The sequence below is a fragment of the Colossoma macropomum genome, unplaced genomic scaffold, assembly GCF_904425465.1.
Source record: "Colossoma macropomum unplaced genomic scaffold, Colossoma_macropomum, whole genome shotgun sequence".
Classification (NCBI taxonomy): Eukaryota; Metazoa; Chordata; class Actinopteri; order Characiformes; family Serrasalmidae; genus Colossoma; species Colossoma macropomum.
This window is the reverse complement of record NW_023494804.1, coordinates 10,515,953-10,540,639: the sequence shown is the minus strand read 5'-3', so window position 1 is coordinate 10,540,639 and position 24,687 is coordinate 10,515,953. Positions and strand designations below refer to the sequence as shown.

The 24,687-nt window shown below is 39.7% G+C and overlaps 1 protein-coding gene across 1 annotated transcript in view; it reads right to left on the bottom strand.

The window, feature by feature from the left end:
* The window catches only part of cntnap3 (contactin associated protein family member 3), a 188,696-nt gene that overhangs the window by 151,581 nt on the left and 12,428 nt on the right, over positions 1-24,687 (bottom strand). Inside the window, exon 2 of the mRNA XM_036595152.1 lies at positions 830-940. Coding sequence (XP_036451045.1) covers positions 830-940 — 111 coding nt within the window. The remainder of the gene's footprint in view (positions 1-829; positions 941-24,687) is intronic.

The window sequence follows — 24,687 nt, the reverse complement described above, 5'->3', positions numbered from 1 at the left end:
GCTCCAGAGCGCTTCCCTTTCACAATAATAGCGCTTACAGTTGACTGGGGCAGATCTAGCAGGGCAGAAATTTATAAACTGATTTGTGGCAAAAGTGGCATCCTATGACAGTGCCATATTTAAAGTCACTGAACTGTGAGTGTTTGCCTATGGAGACTGCATGGCTATGTGCTTGATTTTATACACCTGTTAGCAATGAGTGTGGCTAAAACACCTGGATTCAATAATAAGGAGGGGTGTCCACACACGTTTGGTCACATATTGTATGAGCAGGAATCAGAGCCAGAAGGCCAACATGCCAGACTACAGCTGAACAGGGGAAAGAACCAGCGAGTCAAAGATGTGCATGCAGAAAACATCAGTTTTTCTGGTTGCTATTGTGTTCCTGCACACTTAAAATCAATACTGTTTTCAAACTGTTAAGCTCAGTTTCACTATCAAGGCTATTTTCTGTCTATTTTCTGTTCTGTTCTATTTTCTGTTTCATGCAGTTTAACTATGGAACTGCATTTTCTCTTCCTAGCTTTGTGCTAGGATTGGAGCAGCACTGCCCTCCCAACTTAAGCTTTTCAGGGGGCAATGACTCAGTGCCGCTCCACAGATTGCGCTGTGTAAAATATTATAATTGGTCAGTCTGCTCACAGCACATGTTCAAAAACATTGTGATTGGTTAGTGGGTTCATCTGTATATTGCAGCTTTCTTTAAGATCAGTATTACAAAGGACTGATAACGCATGACAAGTATTGTGTAGCCCTGATATCTACGGTATCATTCACTATGCTGCTGCTAGTGGACCATCATACTGATTTCTCTGACCGCTGTGCTCACCATCTCTTCTGTTGAGTTTTGCATAGCCAGGGCCGTGGCTGTTGGACAGCTGGGATGAGCTTTTGAAGGCAGACTGGGGGAGGTTAGACACCAATGGACTGTCGCAGCCCTCTGAAAAAAAGAGATAAGTACACATTAGTGAGGTATTCAATGGCACCATTTCATCACAAGCTCAGTTAGAGGTGGGCAATATGATGATGTATTCTGTACCCCAAACACGTGGCTCGACTCGGACCCACACCTAAAAGACTCGTCACTTGACTCCGACTCGCACTTCAAGCACTCTAGACTTGACTCGTACTGTGGTATCGTCATTACTCGGACTTGAACACGTTAGACTTGACTTGGACTCTCAGCACAGAGACTTGAGACTCAACTTGGACTCACACCTCAAAGACTCAAGACTCGACTGTACTCAGACTCGCACCTCAGAGACCCGATTTGGACTCACACATAGGAGGCTTGACTCTATGCACCTCAAAGATTTGAGACATCACAGAGACTTGGGACTTGACTCGGACTTGTACCACAAACACTTGACGCTCGACTGAGACTCGCACCTCAGAAACTCCACTCAGACTCACACCTCAGAGACTCAAGATTTGACTCAGACTCGCATGAAGCAACATCTCTGCTGCCCACCCCTAGATCCACCCCTAGGTGAGCGCACTGACAACAGAACTTGACAGTTGCCTTTTACGTCTCTTACCCAGTAATCAAAAAGGTCAGACTGCACACACATTTGGAGGGTAATTTGTGGCAGAGAGCAGAGTGAAGGTCATTTAATTAATGGTAATCCTTAACAAAGACTTATCATTAAAAGAGTAATATGTGGTCAAAAATGCTAATGTGGCTAATAATTAATGAACGCTTACGGGCGGCCAGCATCTCATTTGTATAATGCTAGCTAGCCCCTTTTAGCCTCATGTTTTGTTCATTAACAATGCTAGAATATTAGCATGAGGTATGCCATTACACACATCTTTTAACCTTATATAGCAATTCACCTCAGATAGCATCTGCATGTAGCTGTCCGTTTAGCCCAGACTCCCTTATGAATTGGGCTGTAATTTTGGCACTTGGGAAGAAGACTTTTCCAGCTCTACACAGCATCGTGTTTATTACTGATAAGGCTGAAATTTACGACCGCAATAAAGCAAATTCACCGACAGGACCCCTCAAGGAATGGTCCCAAATTGCTCTTCACAGAAAATACAACATTTCACAGAAGAGTAGTGCGAGCACACATAATTACTTTAACAGCAGTTGTTAACCTGAGGACACATACTGGAAAAAAAAACATACATTATTTTACAAGCTCTGAGTGCTCCAAATAATTGTCTTATTGTATGTATTAATTAGTGTACACAGTACTGCTGCTTTGTGGATTTCACCCAGTTAAGCAGACTGCAGCACCCCTTCGCCTATAGTGTCAGACACCATTAGTATAATTGGCTTCCGATGATCCACATCAGTGTTGTTTCGTTAATTAGCCAGGGTACTAAAATATAATGACAGAGAAAATGAAGAACTATTTTAGCTGCACTACCAATAGTAAGTCAACTGCAAGTGTGGGAGAGGGTTCGACTCCACAACAGCTACTATGGGTGGGCGATATGATGATGTGTTAACATTATTATAATTATTTACATCACTACACATTATTCTGAGTATACTGTGGATACTGTCAGTACTTCTACAACACTAACTGAATGTGTTATAAAAGGACTTTAGGTTTTAGACCAATTAAAATGTAGAGCGCCTGAAATCAATTATAACCAACTGCATAGTAACAAGTAGCTGATTGGACGTCAGCCCATTATGATATTTTATTTTATTTATTTATTTTTACCAATAGACCCTTTGTAAAATAATGACTGACATGCCTCTCAGCTCAAAATGCTACCTCCTCCACCAAGCTAAGGGAAACTGTGAAAGCACTTCTCTGAACAAACCTGCAGTGAGAATGGCAGCGGCAGTAAATTAGTCAGATTTATAGGCTCAGAAAAGGTGGATAAGAAGTTGCTGAGGAACATATAATGCCTGACACATGCTATTCTGATCATCTGGAGGTTGGTGCTGTTTTTATGTCTTTCCTGAAGCTAAAAAAAATTAGTATTAGTCTTTGTAGAGGACGACACTCACAGCTCAACGTCACAAATAGTAACACACAGACTTACAGTCGTATGCAAAAGTTTTAACAACTCTGGTCAAATTACGTTTTGTTGTTTTTCTATGTAAACATGTAACACATCCAATCTAAGCCAAGTTTGCCAGATGATTTGCTCTAAAAAAGCCCTCTTTAGCACCGACTAGCTTCCAACATCTCTCCAGTGTTAGTTTTAGCTTTACCTCATCTGAAGGGGCAGCCTCCATCGCTACAACCTCCTTCTTAATAGATATGAAAACCTACTGCTTAACGTCAAGTGGCTAAACAATTTAACTGGTTTGATCAATGAAAAGACGGTTTCCAGAATCTTTTTTTTTGTTTTTGTTTGTTTATTTTTGAATTTGGAATTCTGAGGCTAGGACAACACCTTACACTCTTCGTCATACTCTTCAAACCATACCAGAAGAATGTGCGGTGTGGCAGGGCCAATTATCCTGCTGAAAGAGACCACTGCCATCAAAGAATACCACTGCCATGAAGTGGTCCCAAATGATGTTTAAGTAGGTGGTACATGTCAAACTGATATCCACATGAATGCCCGGCCCCAGGGTTTCCCAGCAAAACATTGGCCAGAACATCACACTCCCTCCACTGGCTTGTCTTCTTCAGACGTTGCATCCTGGTACCATCACTTAAGCACATAAGTACATGGCCATCCATGTGATGTAAAAGAAAATGGCACTCATCAGACCAAGAGATCTTCTTCCATTAATCCAAGGTCCAGTTCCCATTGTAGGCAGTGGACAGGGATTAGCATGGGCACTTTGACTGGTCTGTGGCTACACAGCCTTACACACAGCAAGGTGTGATGCACTTTGTGTTGTGATATATTCTTCCAAAAACCAACGTTAGGAATGTCCTTGCCTTGTGCCACAGTAGCCCTTCTATCGATTTGGACCATATGGGATAGCTTTCATTGCATTTTAGCATCGATGAACCTTGGGCGTCCAACACCCTGGCCCAATCCCATTTTACCCCTTGCCCCTACCACTTAGCCCTACCCCTCCATTTTTTCGTTCATGTCTAGGGGTAGGGTGTCTTGATTTTTGAGATAGAGGGGTAGGGGGAAGTGTGGAATGGGAAAATTCGAACAAGAAGTTGGCAAACAGCTGACTTCAGCTTCACATAACCAAAGAATTAGGGGTGGGCGATAATAAATAATTGTCGCACCCCCCCTTCTTTGAAAGCATATGATGGCCTAAATGTAACTAAAGCCCAGCAGCGAGGTTGCTGGACTTTACCCTCCTCTGCTATCACTGCAGACTGGCAGGGTCGCCTACAGAGCACCACTCCAATGAAGTAATGTTCTTTTTTATTTGACGGTTGTCCCATTTCATGGGGGACTACCCCTTGTAATTCAGTTCCAAGGAAAAAAGTGACACTTAAAAACAAGGGGTAGCTTTGTCCCTTCATGCTTTGTCCCTTCTTGGACCACTGTCAGCATGTACTTACCATTGCCGTTTCGGAGATGCCCTGACCCAGTCATCTGGTAATAACAATTTGGCTCTTGTCGCTCAGGTTTTCAAGCCTGTCCACGTTTGCTTACCAACTAATATATCCCAGACCCTGATATGTGTGTGCCATGGTTAGGAGATAATCAACATTATATCTGTAGGTGGTCATATTGTTTTTGCTCACTGGTGTATTTTCCACATCACCCACCCTCAACAGAAACAGTCACTTTCACTCTAAAAGTTTCCGTCTGATTTTGTGAAACACCAAGCTGATTTCCATTTCCGAACTTCTCGCTCCACTAGCAAAGGCAGTGCTAGTAAAGCAGTGAGGGGACTCAGGATTAGACGATTACATTAGCCACAAACAGCTCCGGAGGTGAGCTTTTTGTCAGTTTTTAAACACGTTCTTGGGCGGAGAGGACTTTTTTGGTCTTATCTTCCTGATGATGAAAGGTAATGAAGGCGATGATTTATCTTTCTTTAGCTTTGAGCCTACTTTGTCCAATCTTGCCTCAGATACCGAGGCCATAACTCACAGTTGAGGACATAAGATAATTAAAGTGGGCATGTACCTGGCAATTCTGGTAATGAGTAGATAATTGGACTTTGAGAAAGTGTCTCGACATTTGATAAAATCTCAGCTATGGCAAATGTGGGGTGGCTTTCAGCTGCATGGATTAAGATATGAGGGATATACAAAAGCCTTTTTTAATTGAGTGCTGCATGTCAATCAATATACTCTCACTGGCCACTTTGTTAGGTACACATAACTTGTATCTGTAACTTACTGTCCGTTTTAGCAGGTCCACTAACTACATAGCTGCACTCTGTAGTTTTATACTTGCAGATTGTAGTCCGTATGTTTCTCGGCATACTTGTTAGCCCCCTTTTACAGGGTTCTCCAATGCAGCACTGCTGTGTCGGATCCACTTTTTCCAAAACAACACACCTTAACACGTCACCACCACGTCAGTGTCACTGCAGTGCTAAGAATGATCCACCACCCAAATAATACCAGCTCTGTGGTGGTCCTGACCATTGAAGAACAGGGTGAAAAGGGGCTACAAAGTATGTGGAAAAATAGACAGACAATCTGTAATTGTAGATCTACAAAGTGTATGTTAAGTGGACCTAATAAAATGGGCAAAGTTGGCCTATAAGGACATTTGATTTGGCCTGCAAGTAGCACTTTATTTTCCTTTTAAAACTATAAGTACTTTAGTATCAAAACAGCGCATTGTTATAAGATTAATTTAAAACTCAATTTATAACTTACATTCTTTATTTGTGCATTGTTTTATCATATTTGTTATTTCTTTTTTTGTTGTTAAATGTAGCACTGTGTCCTGAAGAACCTACATTTGAAAACGGTACAAAAACATAATATATGATATTTTACCTAAACTTGAGCTTCATTGTTTTTGTAAATATCTGCACATTCCAAATTTAATGCCTGCAACATGTTTCAAAAAATTAGGACAGGAGCATGTTTACGAACTAGGTTACATCACCTTTCCTTTTAAAAGCACTTTTTTTAACGTTTGGGGACGAAAGACACCAGTTGATCCAGTTTTGAAAGTGTATTTTTTTGCCATTCTTCTATTATACAAGTCTTTAGCTGTGCGACCGTACAGGGCCTTCGCTGTCATATTTTAAGATTAATTGGACACGCATTTTAAATGGGAAACAGGTCTGGACTGCAGGCCATGCTGACGACGCAGCCATACTGCTGTAATGTGCAGAGTGTGGCTTGATGCTGTCATGCTGAAACAAGCAAAGATGTCCCTGAAAACGATGGCAGCCAAAAGGCAGCATATGTTGCTCCAAAATGTGTTCAGCCTCAATGGTGCTTTCATAGATGTGCAAGTTACCCATTAATACCGCTCCCATAGCATGACAGACCCTGGTTTTTACTTTACACTGGTAACAGTCTGGATGGCCTTTTACTCCCCTGGCCTGGAGAACAAGACGTCCATTATTTCTATAAACAATTTAAAACATAGACTTATCAGACTACAATGCACATTTCCACTGTGCATCAGGCCAGTTCAGATGAGCTTGAGCCCAGAGAAGTCGGCAGTGTTTCTCGATGCTGTTGATATGACTTCCACTGTGCACAGTACAGTCTTAACTTGCATTTGCAGCACAGTGGCTATATAGTGTTACTGTGGCACAAAGCTGGGAGTGAAAGGAAAGTGTAACAGCTTTATTCACACCCTCTGACACCCTGCCTTTGTGTGCACACCAGCTCAACACATTACTGTTAACATAACAACAATGAAAACCCAGAACAAGGGGGGGGGGATTCACACCAAGACTGTGCTTGTGTACAAACCTGCACCACATGAAATTAGGACTAGCAGATATGTAAGTGATCACATCTAATAATTATGTTGAGGATTATTTGAGTTTTAAAAAACAAAAAATGAACCTAACTACTTTAAAATATGTGTAATAATCATAATAATAGGTACAGTGTTCAGTAACTTTAAGTAGATCATTTTACCTTATTTAAACAGTGCACTTATAAGGGGCTGTTATTATAATAGAAGTGGTGTTTAAGGCACTATGCTCCACAACCCTCATCCAGTGCTGGCAAAGGGGCAGTAGCAGATAAATCTGTGTTCCCCAGGATTTGTTGAGGAATTCATTAGGAAAGTGTGAGCGAGCCCTCCAGCTAGGTTTAACTTATAATAACAGAATGTTATTAGCATAATAACATATCTATTAGACTCTAAGATCACTCACACAAATGTCTACAGGTTCCCAGAATCACTCATCACAACTCATTCTTTAACTACTGGGAATATATATTTACAGTTAGTTAACAATACTGTGCCAAATAAACGTAACTTTACAAAGCTATAATTCTAACAATAACAGTTGACACAACACATTATTATGTCAGTTAACATTTTTGTGCACTTATTGGTCATGTACTAATGCTTGTTGACTCACATGGAACAATCAAAAATAGCAAAGTAAATCTGATTATACAGCAAGATAAATGAAATTCCAAATGAGGTCTAGATGCAGCTCAAGCTCTAATACAAATGCTCACTGCTTTCATCACTATTAGGTCATTGTTTTGGTAAAATCCATAATATGTTTAAATGATCGCCATTTTGCTTCCTTTCTTTATTTGTTGGCCTTATATTGGTAATGTTAGAAGGGTATGAAGCCAACGTTTAATAGCGTATAGCGCCTGTTTGTCACAGGCAATACTTGCTCAACAATGGGTGTCAGTCAGTCAGTCAGTGACTCAGTGAGAAACACTGACTCTCATAGGCTGGCCCGCTGGGCAGTCCAGCAAAAAACTACATAGGAATGGATGTAATTATCAGTCTCTGTTTCTTTCTGCAAAAGAGACTAGTAGGAGAATCTAAAAGGTACATCATCATCATGTAAATTGCCACTGAATCACTGTTAAATCATCGAGATGTTTTTTTTTTATAGGGGTATAACAATACATAAGAGTCAAAATTTAATAAATATAAGACATTTTTAAACACAGCAAAAATACAGAGTGACTGAATATGTGCCTTGTGTGCATATGTTTTGTTACGTGTGTAATGGTATGTATATTTTTAGGTTTAATATGATTTTCAATTCAGAGGTCAAGAATCACAAACCCTACAAGTTATAAGCTCTTCAGGGAAAAAAATCCATATCATGCCATTTTTCTGATCCCAGTTTTGATCACTGACAGTGGTTTCCACATCTGCCATATGATTTAAAATTTCGCAATACTGTTTTAAATGAAATATTTTGATTCTGTATTAAAATCATTACTCCATGTTTTGACGCAGGAACCGACTTGTGACTCCTTTCTTCAACCAAAGCTGGGAGTGGAATTCAGACCAGACAAAGATGTTATCAGGAAACCATTTAGTCCATCCAACAGCAGTCAATTCAATAGAAATATAGATGATTAAATATTGAACATCCATATCATCTGTACAAAGTCCCAGGGGAGATTACAGTAAGACAGAGCAGTATGAGAAAAGAAAATATACATTGTCATTAGCAAATATGCCACAAATCATTGCAGATTCTTTGAGAATGTACATTTCAACTGATGGGCTTAAGATGATGTAATCGTGACAGCACTACATGAAATTCTTCTTCCCAAAATGGACAAAAAAGCAAATGATGCTTAAAAGCTGAGTTTTTAATACAAAACTCCTAAAGCCTGTAAAGCATCTTTAATCGCTATCAATAAGAGCGCATCTCATCTCGGCAGGGATGCACGCTTCCCTCTCTATTATTCTTCCATGGTGTCTGATTTTACAATTTACTGGGATAACAGACTGACCTAAACGTCCAAATGACAGCACGAGAGAGTGAACGCTAATGACGGCGATCCATCATTTACAAAAGGCTGCTGAAATCCTCTCATAACTTTTAATAATGCTTTTTGAGAAAACTCGGAGAATGGGGGAGGGGAGTGGGGGGGGCTGATCTGGAAAGTTGAGGAAGAGTGAACTGCAAGCAGAGCTGAGTCAGAGCTAGAGATTACAGCTTTGAAAACACGGCATGGATAAACATTCAAAGCATGAGGGAGAGCTGAGTGCAGGCGTGGAAGGGGAATTGTTTTCCCCAGTTCATTAGCCGGCTCTTCTGGTTCTTCATTAATTAGACAGACTTAGCACCAGAGACTCTGCCCCAGACAACATTCAGACTACAAGATGGCTGATGATGTCCCTGGAGAAAAGCATTTCTTCTGCATGGTACAATGTTGTGAATATTTGTTGGGTCAGGTGACTCGTGATGAAATCCACAACACTGGAAATGAAAAATATGAAGGAAATGCATAAGTAGCCTCCTGCCCCTATGACCATGGAGTTACTGAGACATGGCCTACAGCGTTTCATTGCAATCCAATTTCTGATCACACATAGGAAAGATCATTGAGATGAGCCACTGGTATTAAACTCTTGATATCTAGAGTTGTCGTTTTCATAGATAACTGATTAACACTAAATTTATCACAAGTGTTTATATATTATTTACATAATCAAGCTGCTACAATCACTCGATTAAAATCGATTACTTGATTAAAAGGACATTAATTAAAACATACATTCTTGATGAACCATCTTTGTGTTTACTTTTGAACATTCGCTATCAGGGAGACCTGTTAGCACTTGATTCGATTTTGTGTGCCTCATTGAAAGAGAGGAAACCCACACCAGCAGGATCTCATGAAAAGTTTCTAACTGCAAATTTCATGCATATAAAGTACAATTAAATGTTTGGTGTTACAAATTGCTTGTGTGAGCTAAAAGCAAAACCACATAAAGTAAAAGGCTTTGTTTAACTAGGTCTAGGCCAAACAGTTTGGTAGTCAGCCTCCTCCATTAATATACAGATAAGCTTTTCTGAAGGATTCTCTATAAAACTACAAAGAGAAGAAATGTTTGTTGAGCCAGTAAAGTTGGCCTAATAGTATTAAGCACTTCTTGGGAAGTGCTAGTGGAAATTAACATCACTGTAATGGTGGTGCTGTAGCAGTGGTAACTTTTTTGCCATGTAGCATTAGAAGTTTTTCATCCTTTAAAAATCTTTTTAGAATCTTTCCAAGTAGGGATGCATTGAAATTTGAGCCACCAAAAAATTTGTCCAAAATTGGAGGAAAAAGGCCAAATTTTTTAAACAATAAAAATGAAACAGGCCTTTAATGAAATGTCAAATCTAACTTGATTAATATCAATGGAACAAATGATCATGGAGGACCATCACTATTCTTTACAAACATACACAACGAGTAGTCGGAAGCAAGTAATGTTAGGACATGTATAAACCACAGAAAAAGAAGAAAACAATGGAAGAAAGCTAAAAAAAATAACTTTGGCAAACAACCAGGGTAAAGAATGGTTTGTGTTTTCCAACTGGAAAGCTCTCATTAAGGACAGAGCACTTCAGAGTGATGCTGATGTTGCTTGTTTTCTGCTGGAAAGGTAAGTTAACCACTTGACTATACAGTTTTGTTCTCCTTTATATCTTTGATGGGTCAAAAACTTTGTCAGATGTTGTCAACATGACCAAAAAACATTACCCTGTTTGTTTTAAAAAACGATCTACTATGCATCAGAGCGTAATCCTACTGGTGCTAATAGACACGCTAATAGCACATCAAACATTTCAAATGCTGCTGTCATGTGTTACTTGCACAGATAATTCTTATTGTCTAAACAGCCATGTCAGTTATTGATTATGCAGAATCCAAAAACAAGCATTTTTTACCATTTTTAATGCTCGTTACCTGTACCTGAATCTCTGAATCCGACATATTTTGAGTGACACGGATAACACTGCCATAGACTGTCGTTCCACTGTCAAAGGAGGAGAGGGCAACTGCCTCTCCACAACACCACGGGGTTGTAGACACGCTTCATGTCACCCATGCTGACAGGTGTCAGCATACAGTTCCAAAAACACTGCCATACCGGTTGCTTCATAAAGCAAAGAAGAAAACTGCTTACTGCTCCTTATAACTTTACTACATTTTGAAAATGCAACATTTATTAATTTATAAATATTACATTATAGATAGCTCCTGATTTATTCAGCCATAGCTTAGAGGTTTCCCTCTCAAACTCCTCCTCGCTTCATGATTGTCAACTTCTGCTTGAACTCCTAACCTGTTTCTTAAAGCTGTATACCTGCAATACAGTCATAGTGAACTCCTTTCCCTATGATGTTCTCCTACCTTATATCTGTCTGAACTCCTCCAGATCTCTGGCAGGCTTTTACCCTCCCAGCTCCCCCATGGCATATACATGTTGAAAACCTTCTCCTTAAAACCTTCTCCTTAAGTGCCTATTCTTAACTTCCAATCCACACCACATTTGTGTTGGTAGTAGAAGAAGGTATATTTTCTTATTACATGAATTTGATGAAGACCCTATTGTTGCACTTCAAGTGCCTTATAATTAAAAAACTAATTTTCCACAGAATATGACAGTATAAGTCAATTTACACAGGATTAAAATAACCTACAGATATTTCTATGGCTCATTGAGACAGTAGGAAAAATGTAAATAAAAAAGATAGCAAATCTTTTTTGACCTTGTATTCAATTGAAAATGTTTTTTTGTATATATACACTTATTCGAAATGTTATACCTGCAACATGTTCCAAAAATGTTGGGACAGGGGCATGTTTACCACTGTTACATCAGATATCCTTTTAACAACGTTCAATAATCATTTGGAAACTGAGAACACCAACTGTTATAGTTGAGAAAGTGTAAATTCTTCCCATTCTTGCATGAAGTGACACTTTAGCTGCTCAATAGTCTTGGGTCTCCATTGTTGTATATCACGCTTCAACATGTGCCACAGGTTTTCATTGGGAGACAGTTCTAAACCGCAGGTAGGCCAGTCTAGCACCTGCGCTCTCTCACTACAAAGCAATGCCGTGGTATCATGTGCAGAATGTGGCTTGGCACGGTTTCGCTGAAATAAGCAGGAATCTCCCTGAAAAAGACGTCATCTGGATGGCAGCATATGTTGCTCCAAAATGTGTATGTACCCCTCAGCATTAATGGTGGCTTTACAGATGTGCAATGTCATTGGTACTAACACATCCGAATACCACGGCAGATGCCAGCCTTTGAACTCTGCATTGGCAACAAATGGGATAGTACTTTTCCTTTTCAGCCCAGAGAACACAACATCTATTATTTCTAAAACCAATTTGAAGGGTGGACTCGTCAGCTTGTTAGATTACAGCACACGTTTCCACTCTGCGTCAGTTCTTTTTTTTAATTCTTTAGCCCAGAGAAGTCGGTGGCGTTTCTGGATGTTGTTGATATATGGCTTTAGTTTTGGACAGTAGAATCTTAACTGCATTTGTAGATGTGCCGATGAACTGTGTCTGCTGAAGTATTCCCGAGCCCATGTGGTTATATTCAATACAAAAGCATCAGTTTATAATGCAGCGCTGTCTGAAGGACCGAAGGGCTGTCATTATTGGTTTTTGGCCTTGCTATTTATATACAGGATTCCTCCGGATTCTCTGAATCTTTTAATGTTATGAACTGTACATAAAATTGTGTGTTGAAACATTCTTAAACTGTTGATTATTTGCTCATGCAGGTTTTTTGCAAAAAGTGGTAACAGCCTTTCATGAATCCTCAATTTCTACCCAATTATGATAGCATCACCTGTTACCTATACATCTGTTTACCTTTGGAAAGTTCCAGGTGTTTGTGATTATTCCACAAACTTCCCAGTCTAACATTAACATGTCCCAACTTTTTTGCAATGTGTTGCAATCAAATTTGGAATTAGTATAAATTTACAAAAAAACAATAAAGTTGGTTAACAAGTCACTGCTTTTTTCTATGTGAATTTTACCTACTGTCTCAGCTTTTTTTTTGGAATTGGATTTGTAAAACATCCCATCCAAATCCCATCCAAACAGTGCTCAAGTCCATTTTTACTGTTTCTCTTTTTTGAAAGTCCCTGATTACTCAATTCTCAAAATAATATTTTTAGATTACTCAACTACTAAGACTTGCTAGTAGCAGCTCTAAAATCAAGCAACTTGTTTTGTCACAGAGCCAGACAGAGTGTACTTGTGGAAGGCTAGTAAGGTCCAGAAGTTCCAAAACTTCTTGGCTAGCCTGTAAGACATCACTATTTTGTGATGTGACCAGGTTCATTCTGCCTATAGAGAGTATTTAATATTTAAAGTTGAGTTGACTCTGTGCAGACTCCCTTAGCTGGGTGCTGTCAGCTCCAGAGCTCCACGCTGTAGCAAGCTGCCGTTTGATCCACTGTCTTTATCTTTGAGCAAACATACCTGGCAGTTAAGCCCCTCTTCCGTCTTCATCTTTGAGAAATTATCTTGTTAAACAATACAAAACAATTAGCTGTAATGTCAAGACGGCCAAGTCACCTCTAACAATGGTCTAGTGGAACGTGATCCGGGCATAACGACATGATGAAAGAATCGGGAGTCGATCGGCCTTCGCGCTTTGACTTGGTGAGGCCTGCTGGAACAAGGATGGTATGCATGCTGAGATCAATGTGATGAATGAGAATACGTAACGAGCGAAAACAAGGGAACAGTGCATCACGACTGCTTTTCATATCGAGCCTCACATTGTTCATCGTTATTGCCCATCATTAGAGTGTTATGGGAAGGACGCAAGCTGCCCTTTCAATATGGCAGTTCTTCATTATACAATTTGTGTTCTTGTCACTCGCGCTCTTGCCGTGTCAATGTACACTATATGACCAAAAGAATGTGGACACCCTTCCAAATTACTGAGCTTAGGTGCTTCATACACACACCTGGCTAACAGATGTATGAACAACTGTAAGCGCTGTCTAGGACAGAGGTCGGCAACCTAAATGTTAAGAAGAGCCATTTTAACAAACCTCAAACCACCTTGGGAGCCACAAAATATTATGTCCATTTTATCTTCTTGGATATAAATATGAATCAGTATGAGCTTATGTCCTAGTATAGGCTAAAAAATATAAACAAAAATGCAGACTTACTTTGCTGTGCTGTAAGCTCAGCTATAGTTGCTTTTCTCGCATCTCCGACAGGAAACTTTTCCACAAAAGTAGAACAGTGTTTTTGTAAAAATGTATCTCAATGTTCGATTTTTAACGAGGCTGAAGTCGCTTCTCATTCGCCAACTTCTTGTGCGAATTTTCCTGTTCCATCTTAAATGATCCCAGAGGCACCAGAATGCAACTGCTGCACCATTTAAGGTTGGAACGGGAAAATCAGAACAAGAAACTTCAGCCTCGCAAATTTTTAGTGTTTGACAGATTCTCTTTGCAGATTAAACATATCAGGAAACCAGCTGAGTGCTTATAAATGCAAATAAGTCCATTTGTCTCAAAATTATCGGTTTGTCTTAAATCTTTCTCTTTACGTTTTCGTTAGCTGCTAGCTAGGTGAGACTGTTGTCTGCATTGCAGTGTGACCAACAGCCAGCACGCCAATCTTCAGGGTTAAAGGTCAGTGAACTAGCAAATATAAGCTACAGGAACTCCAGCATTTCTGACTATTTATTAAAACTGTGTTAGAACCATCAGCAGAGCTTTATTTTACTGCAAAGGAAGATTATTTTATTTTTATCTACAAATGTAATTCTGTTGTGGAGCCACAACAGGGCAGTAAATAGAGACGCATGCAGCTTCGGAGCCACATGTTGCCAAACCCTGATCTAGGAGCAACAACAGCTCAGCTGTAGACCACACAAGCTCATAGAGTGAGGCTGCCAAGTGTAGCATGTACAAATCACCTATCCTTTGGTGCGTCAGTCACTACAGTGTTTCAAACTGATTCTGGAAACAACATCAGCACAAGAACAGTGCGTCATGAGCAGGGTTTCCATGGCCAAGCAGCTGCGTGCAGACCTAAGATCACTATGCACAATGCCAAGCATTGGCTGGAGTGGTGTAAAGCTCTGGACTCTGGAGCATGGAAACATGTTCTCTGAAGTAATGAATTATGCTTCACCATCTGTCAGGCTGATGGATAAATCTGGGTTTGGCGGACACCAGGAGAACACTACCTGCCGGAATGCAGAGTGCCAACAGCGAAATTTGGTGGAGGAGGGATAATGATCTGGGGCTGCTTTGAAGGGTTTGGGCTAGGCCTCTTAGATCCAGTGAAAGGTAATGATAATGCTACAGTACACAAAGACATTTTAAACAATTATATGCTATCAGCTTTGCAGCAACAGTTTGGGGAAGGCCCTCTCCTGTTCCGGTGCCTCTGAACTCTTGGAGAAAGCGAGATCCTTAAAGACACAAAGTTGGAGAAGTTTGGTGTGGAGGAACTCCAGTGACCTGCACAGAGCCCTGACCTAAACCCTACTGAACACCTTAGGGATGAACTAGAATGTCGATTGCTGGCCAGGCCTTCTCACCCAACATCAATGCCTGACTTCACACCCACACACTCCCAGAATACTGGAGGCTATTGCAGCTGCACAGAGGGGTTCACTCTATATTAATGCACATGGGTTTGGAATGGGATGTTCAACAAGCTTATACAGGTGTGATGGTCAAGTGTCCACATACTTTTGACCACACAGCTTACATGCGTGAGGTCAGGACAAAAGCTGCAAGCTGACAACCTGCATTCTCTGCTGTTTTTTGGGCAGTAATTGGAAATTCCATACAGCCACACATACAGTATTACTGTAGGCAATCGCTAATCGAAACTGTCTGTCAAAAAATTGAAATGCGAGCGGTTCGTTTCTGGTTGAGCTGAACTAATATTCCTCAGTGGACGCAAAAGAAATTACCTATGCATTCAAAATGTACAGAGGTCATATGAGGTTTCACCAGCTGATGTATATTTTAGCCGAACGTGAGCTCCTTCACGAGTGCAGCACTCTGTCTATCTTCTGACTTGCCAAGAGAAAGAAAGAGAAAGAGAGACAGAGAAAGATTTGGCCTAAAAACTGCACCATGTCTTCAGTGCCATTCATAATTCAGCACTAGTTCAGCTTATCATAAGCTTACAAGTTAAAGCTCCTGGGATGGGCCTGGTATGTGGGTGGTAAAGTTTGTGTCCTGGGGTTAGACTGACAGCTTTGAAACTTCTAACGCTATTCTTGATCAAATACTTCAGCTTCATCAACAGTAGGCTTACCATACATACAGCTGTTCCTTATCATCCATCCTACTATAGTCTATGAAACAAGTTCTTTTATGGAAGACTTTCTATGGACTCTTTTAAGCAAAAAGTACAGATACATAGCATCAAAGTAGCTGTGCATCTCTCCCTATAGCCCATTAACGTACTCTCACCTGAGGCTTCTTTTTCATCTCCACGTGTTTCATCTGCATGCTGCCTCTAGGTCGCTTCAAAGCTTTTCGGCCGGTGTCTTATCTGAGCCTGTGATGCGCCCAACATTTTTTATTTGAGGATGAGATCTGTCTTCCTGTTCTAAATGATAATTCCTGACAGAAGGCTATTTAAAGGGGCTTGATGAATGCCGGCTTGTAACGGACTGACGCCCAGGGATAGGGAAAGGCGTGAAGCATAAATTCAGTCGACGTGCGCCGCACTTGCTGTAATCGCTTCTTTTAACAACTACTTAGCCTCTGTCGGGAATGCAAATGACGCATTACTCTCTCAGCAAAACTGTAAGGAGCACTGTGCCCATCGTAGTCCAAGTAGGTAAGCAATTACGAGAGACTGTGGAGTCGGCCTGCAACGATTAACGTCCATTATGAAAAACATCAAGCATGACGGTGGTTTTACCTACACATAACGATAACATGCACCAATTTTCAATATAATTACATTTATTATAAATAATAATGCAGATAATGTGGTTCGCAATGCGTCAAAATGACCATAACGTACCAGCTATTCATTTTCCAGGACATATGTCTGGGAGATTAGATATAAAATACATACAGAAGTGGAAAGTCAAAGAAAACAGGTGAAAAAACTGGAGTTCAAAAAAAGATTAAAATATATGGAGAACATGGGACAACCGTGTAAGACCTGGTAGACCAACAAAACTGTCTCCAACAGATAAACGGTACTTAATGCTTTCATCTCTGAGAGAGAGGAGGAAATCAAGCTGCTTCAGATCTGAAAACATCCACAGGTGTTTCTGTCCATCCTTCCACTGTGAGAAGACGACTCAGCGCTGTGAGTCTGAAAGGATGTGTAGCTGTCAAGAAGCCACTACTGAGAAAAGGAAATGGGCAAAAAAAAAGAAGTAAAATAAAGAAGCTGCTGGTGTTCTCAAAACAATGGACTGACCGCCCCAGAGTCCAGACTTCAACATCAATGAGCGCATTTAAATGCACTCAATATTCCGATCATAACTGATTTCTGCAGTTATATGATCATTCAAATGGTCATGTAAACAGCACACTCCAGCATATTTCTTAGATCGGAGTAAGGTCTCGAAATCTGTTAAAGAGAGCTGGATTTTAGCTCAGTAATCAGATTTCTCAGTACATGTAAACTCTTACTCTGATTTCTTTCTGATTTCTCAGTCTGCACATGTGCGAAAACAAACCTCCATACTGGAATAAGCAAGCAGCTTTTAACACAGCACCCACGAGACGGCAACTAAACACTGCTGGAGTGATGTTGAAACCAACTACATGCTTGACGAAATGAAGGTTTTACATTATGTTTACGTCACGTCTTCTTCTGTGAGTTTACTGGCTGATTGTAAAGCCGAAATCCGATTACTGCCTGACTCATGTAGACCTGGAGTTTCACCATTATCTGATTACTCAAGTGCGTGTAAACACGTTGGTCGGATTACTGACAAAATCTGATTTTCTGCAGTTATCAGATTATTAAGTGCATGTAAACGCACTCAATGAACGTGTTTGGGTCTTCTTGGATTGTGAGACGCAGAAAATGCAACCAACTTCTAAGACTGAACTTTGGACGTGTAGAAAAATATTCAGATGTCTTTAAAAACCAAAAGTGAGTCTACCGAAAAGAATAGTAGCTGTAATAAAAGCACAGAGACACACTAAATATTGAAAAAACTATTGTTGTATTTACTTGTTGAGGCTTCTGTTACATATATTGTGTATATCTACCTGGATTAGCAACATGAATAAATGTAACATTTATTTCTACAGAATTAGAAAAAATAGTAAAATGAACAGTAGGTAAAATGAGTAAAATGCAGAAATTTTAGCATATTAGCCCAGCATCACCTAAACACTCTTCTGGAGTACTATGAATACATCATCAAATATCAGTTTGAAACCTCAGTCAAATCTGTCCATTGCTGATATTTTTTAAGCAAATATCTACCAATGCTGACTTGATTCAGATTTTATCATGGGCCCCTAATCAGTATCAGTAAAAAATCCACTGATAAAACACACTATTTAAAAGTGTCATGTTCAAAACTGTAATGAAAAAGGCTGAACTGGTCATTATGGTTCGGTCATGAAAAATTCATTCAGTTGTAGACTTTAGCATGAGGATAGCGTAAGACCAAGCGTGGTGACTTTTACCACCTCTAAACGCCGCCTGGCATTTGGTTGCATCACCGTATTCCAGCAGCAATATATACTAACCAATAATATCTTAGCATGTTTTCCCTCCCACCAGCCTGACCCATCACTGAGCGAAAACACCCATCATCACCTCTACTCTGACTGCACGTACATGTCAGCAGACAAACTTCTTTCTTCTCCTCACTTCACGCTCTCACTTTCCGTTTTTGGACCGGTTGCAAAATCACTTATGAGTTATTTCAGCTCGTTTACGCATGAAACCTGTGTTCCTGTTAACACGAGTGAGGTACTTCAAATGTCTGGGAGCACAAGAGCTGGTTTATGACGTTTTCTGCTGCACTGTGAGGCTGAGAGGCGGCTCAGCTGATGGTGGAGTGACGTACACACACACACACACATACACACACACACACACACACACACACACACATATATACACAGTCCATCTCCTGCTCACACATTAGGTAGTTACACTCATACATGGGTTTAAGTGCAAAAGCAACACAGAAGCTAATAAAAAGCTAGCCAAAATGCTAAAAGGCTAGCCTGCTAATGGTGCTTTGCCTACTCTACATCTTAAAAAGTAACAAAAAAATACATATTAAAATCAAATTGTCAACAACTGATATTTCAGAAAATGCCAAAAGAAATCCTGAAGAATAAAATCATGTCCCACCCACAACTATTTCTCATCTGAGGATCCTATTTCTCTCAGAAATACATCACATTAAGCAAGAACAATGTGCTCTGAATTCCGATGCATGTTCACTTTAAGGCCCAGTCACACTTATATTTGCAAGCAAATTTTCATGAGCAAAATTACTGTCATTTCAACTGAATCAAAATAAATTTCACATGCGAAGTTCCATGTGAAGTTCAACTTTGGTGAACTCTGACATGCTAATCCGTGTCTTCGACCAACAGAGCTACTGCTTTGGCTGTGATGAACTCTAAAGAACGTCTAAAATGAAGGAGATGCTGATTTTAGCAGTGTTTTAAGCACAAATCTTTAACCATTTCCTCCCCACTGGCTATACATAAACACACGAATCAGAGACTGTGTGATAAGCAGTCAGTCAGCAGACTGTATTATCTCTTACATTTGGGTTTGTTTTAGGTGAGCCAGTTTGCTTATAGCAATGTTAGCTCCATGGCTAACGGCTCTGCAGCCCAACTGCCACCAACCACAGCAATTATCTACACTTTACCCTCACAAAAAAGGATACTTAAAGTTCATTTTATTAAGTAAGCTTAGGTAAAGTTCAAGTGTGTTGCCCAAGCATACTTTATACTTTAAGTGCTGGTATAGGCCAATCACCATTTCACCCCTCGCTCCTACCACTTAGCCCTAAGCCCTTCGTTTTGCGCATTCACACCTAGATGTGTGTAGATGGGTGTCCAGGTTTCGGTTGAGATAGAGGGTTAGTGTTAGGGCTACATGGCCCTGTTTAATTTTTGACAGTATTAAATTTTATCACTTGATATCAGTTACCAGAAGTCTTAGATTTAAAATCAGAATTGGTGGCAACAGTGTTCATTTCCCTTGGTCCCTATTTGCAGCCAAATGGCCTCCAGGGATTTTTACCATACGCAGCACAGGAACATCTAACAGATTCTCTGTTCATGGGTGAAAAGGGTGCGAGGCTCCCCTTTGACCCAGTTTGGCAGAAGGCCTGGCTTCCTCGCTGCCTCGTCCCAGGGGAAAGCACTGGAGAGTGAAATGAAATACAAGCTCTGAATGCCACACAACTTTGGAGCGGCAGACAGCTGGAGGGTGGCCGTTAGGTGGGATGGTCAGACAATACACCTTAACTTCCTGTACTGCTGTGCTCCTGTGCTGTCTAGTACTTTTCGGCTTTCTTTGGCTGACTTGTTTTTGGGTTTATTTGCAAGTGCTATGCAATTTGATTCAAGTTTGCGTGCTGGGATTAAACCGCCAGCATTTCTTGATCAAACAGATCAGTTTTGTGGGGCTTATCATTAATGCAGCGGTTCGGTCTTGTTCATCCCACTATACACTATATAAGAAATTCCAAAGAGGAATGATTCATTCATATACATTTTAGTTCTGATATTATTAAAAGGAAATTCCAGCCATTTTTACAATTACAGTATAATTCAATCATTAAAATATAAATAAAGTCATTCAGAGTGGTTTGATATGAAATGCCTCTATTATAGAGAATCTTAAGAGTTGTTCACAGTGGTGGTGACAGGAACCAGACATCTGAAGGCATTTTGATGCCTACAATCTCCCTCACAAAGTCATTACGCAATATGGTTATGAATACAATGGCTGATAACTCAGACATTTCTTTTCCATTAGTTTTGAGATGTTTTTAAAATACGTTCATGGCGGAGAGAAACACGCAGGACGTTCAGGGCAAAATTGTCCCCCAGTTCTTCAGACCTACCACTATTGTACCATTATCAACACTGCATATAAACCTCAGATACATGTAGGTTCACTGCTCAGTTTGGATAGTAAATAAAATGGTTATATTTGTGTTATAGACATCGTGGCCCCTGGTTCCTATCACCACCAGACTGTGATCCAGGAGGATCTGCTCCACCATAATCATGCACTGGAGGTTATGAATAGCAGTACATTTCATATACTTTTTTACTCCTCTGCCGCAACAATTGCAGGTGTTTCCACTGAGGTGTTTCCTCTGGGTTGACTCTTTTTCTCTCGAGCTCATAATTTGATTGCTGTAAAATGCTTGTTAGCCAGCTCAGGTTCACAGTTTGCCAAGAACAAGCAGACTCTGCCAAGCAGAAAGTGCACAATTATTCAGCTGGTCAAGAGAATGTAGCCAATTATGGGACTTTTTTCATTTTGCTGATTTTGAACGTATAGCTCTTCAGTTCCCTGGCTAGCATCAAGCTTGCTAACTGGGCCTATGAAGCTAGTTCAGTCAATTATTATATCAATAGTGTTGTTAAACTTGGATTGATAAATTATAAAACAATGAGATGTCATGTAAAATCTATAGTACAAATTATTATTTTCATTCTGTAACATTTTTGTCACCCATATGGAAATCTGATATATGTCCATAAATGGATTTCAAATATATGACATTATACTTATCCCGTAAAGACATATATATGTCAACTACGACAAATTAGATTTGTCACATATGGATATATGCATGGTATATATACCAACTTATTTAAAATGGGCCATTTTCAAATATGAGACATATATTCTAGCCATATATCAACATATACAAATGTATATGTGTAACATCTGTTTAACAATATATGAAAAATGATTCATATATGCAAGGCATATATTGCTCATACATGTTGGCTTCATGTATAGTAATATAAGGTTTTTATGCATCTTCTTTCTTCCACATGAATGAAGTGAACATGATTATAATAGCTACATAACTAAATTCTAAAAACAGTATACGCTATGTAATAAGCTCATTAAAACATGACATAAAATAAAGATACTGTATGTATAAATATATACATATACTGATCAGGCATAGGCTTGTTTCTACGCTCATTGTCCACTTTATCAGCTCCACTTACTATATAGGTGCACTTTGTAGTTCTACAGTTACAGACTGTAGTCCATCTGTTTCTCTGATACTTTGTTAGCCCCCTTTTACCCTGTTCTTCAGTGGTCAGGACCTCCACAGGACCACCACAGAGCAAGTACTATTTGAGTGGTGGACGATCCACTACCCAAATAGTACCAGCTCTGTGAGGGTCTATGGGGGTCCTGACCACTGAAGAACAGGGTAAAAGTCACTGAATTCTCTAGTAGTAGTAAGTCATGAGTAAGTGGACTTGGAATTCTTGAAGTCTAGGCATTTTTCAGTCAGTTTTGTCTCACCTGCACAATTAGCATTAGGACTGGGCGATTAATCTAATTTTATTTTCAATTACGATTTTGGCTTCAAAAGATTGTGAAAACAAGATTATTGTGCAACCGATTATTGTGCCGCATTCCGTTTCGCAATAATGCTCATTTTGCCTTGTGTTATAACTTCTGAACACCTCTTTTCCTTTACGGCAGTGCACTTACACCCCTCCGTAAATGCCCAAACTCACTCTCAGCCAGGCTGTGGCGTGTTTAGCTAGTTCGGCTGGAGCCAAGATAACGGAAAGAGAGCCTTTGTTTGACAAGAAGGTAAAACCATTCAGCTGTTTGGCAACATTTTGGCTTCAAGCAGTCCGACGAGGAACAACAAACACTGTTTGAGATTTGTTACAAAGTGGCAATGCCATAGTGGGTAATTGGGAAAATTGGGAGAATTCCCAGAAGGCTGGTAGAGTTTTGGGCTGATTACTGCTAGCTAATGAATAAACTCACATGTTTAAACACAAGAACACTCAGACAAACTATAAAAGTTATAAACAAGTGTGTATTAGCAGGAGAAATACAGTAAGAGTTTAAAGGTGGGTTGGTTTGCATCATCTAACTCCCAAGTCCCACTCAAGCCCTGCACGGCGGTGTCTGAAATTTAACCTGTTAAAGTGTTTTTTGTTTTCTTCTTCAATAAGTGCATGATGTTTCCAAAGTCAATGAGTATTCATGTTAAATTATTGTGATCTCGATATTGACTAAAATAATCTTGATTATGATTTTGGCCATAATTGAGCAGCCCTAACCAGCATTAATGCTAACAGTGCTCAATGATCACCAATGAGTGCGTTTACATGCACTTATAAATCCGATAACTGCAGAAAATCAGATTTTGTCAGTTAATCGATCAACAAGTTTATATGCACTTGAGTAATCAGATAATGTGAAACTCCGGTTTTACACGAGTCATACAGTAATCAGATTTCTGCTTTGCAACCAGTTCATAAACTCACAGAAGAAGACGTGATTGGACCACTTTACCTGAAAATATGAACATACATCATATAAAAAATAGAGACTATCTTAATCCCCCATTTCATCAGGCATGTATTTGGTTTCAGCATCAATCTAAAAGTATTGTGCTGCGTCTCGTGGCAACGCTGCTTACTTATTTCTAGTACAGCCATCTGTGTGGCACATGCGCAGAATGAGAGATCTGAAAGAAATCAGACTAAGAGTTTACATGCGCTGAGAAATCCGATTACCGAGCTAAAGTCCAGCTCTCTTTATCGTATTTCTTAATTGGATTTCTAGACCAGAGTACGGTGTTTACATGACCATTTGAATAATCAGATAACTGCAGAAATCCGACTATGATCGCATTACTGATTGCATGTAAACACACTTTATAATGTAGAACTCGCTCTTATAGGCTGATTTCACTCAAACACCAGCCTGAAATCCAAAGTAAAACTACATGCTTGATGAAATGAAGAATTTAAATATTCTTCCAGATCAGGGGTGTCAAAATCACTACAACACTGTGGGCCAGCTGTGTTTTTATTTCATGTTTACTTAACAGTTTGCCATGAATATGGAGCGAACTGGCCATATTTAAAATATGCCAAAACTTAAACAGCAAAATAGGCACTGAATACTTGAACTATTCAAAAATATGTGTAAATAAAAATATGTTGTTTTATATAAACATCCTGCCTGCTGGGATTGGCTCCAGCTCCCCCCGTGACCCAGAAGGATAAGCGGCTTAGAAAGTGTGTGTGTGTGTGTGTTTTATATATAAAACAATAGGCTATATTAGCTACAGATAAACTAATGTTTAACCCTTTTTATTGTCCCTAGAAGCTTATTTGCTTGAACTATGCACCAGGCATCTTTTCATTTTGTGTAACTGCTGGCCCACAATTCTTTTTTTGCTGAAGAAGATCAGAGTGCACATTATGTTGCAGTGCATACTGGGGACTGTAATGCAGCTTAGGGTGAAACCGGCTAATAAGAATAAAAAACACTAAAATAATTTTGTGGGCCGAATACCGTTTTAAAAAAAAAAGCTGCAGCAAGATGTTTAAGTTTTACATTTAGTTTAGTCACGTCTTCTTCTTTGAGTTTATTGGCTGGTTGTAAAGCAGAAATCTGATTACTGCCTGATTCATGTAGACCCGGAGTTTTCCCATTATGTGATTAGTGCATGTTAAACGTGTTGATCGGATTACTGACAAAATCTGATTTTCTGCAGTTATCGGATTATTATGTGCATGTAAAAACACACTCATGGTAGGTGACAATGATGTAACATAATAACCTCAAGTGGTACTGGAAAATAAGCTTAGTGATTAGCCTTATTAGTGATATTGGTTGGCACCATAACACACAGTGCTGTAGGCTATGCATTGGT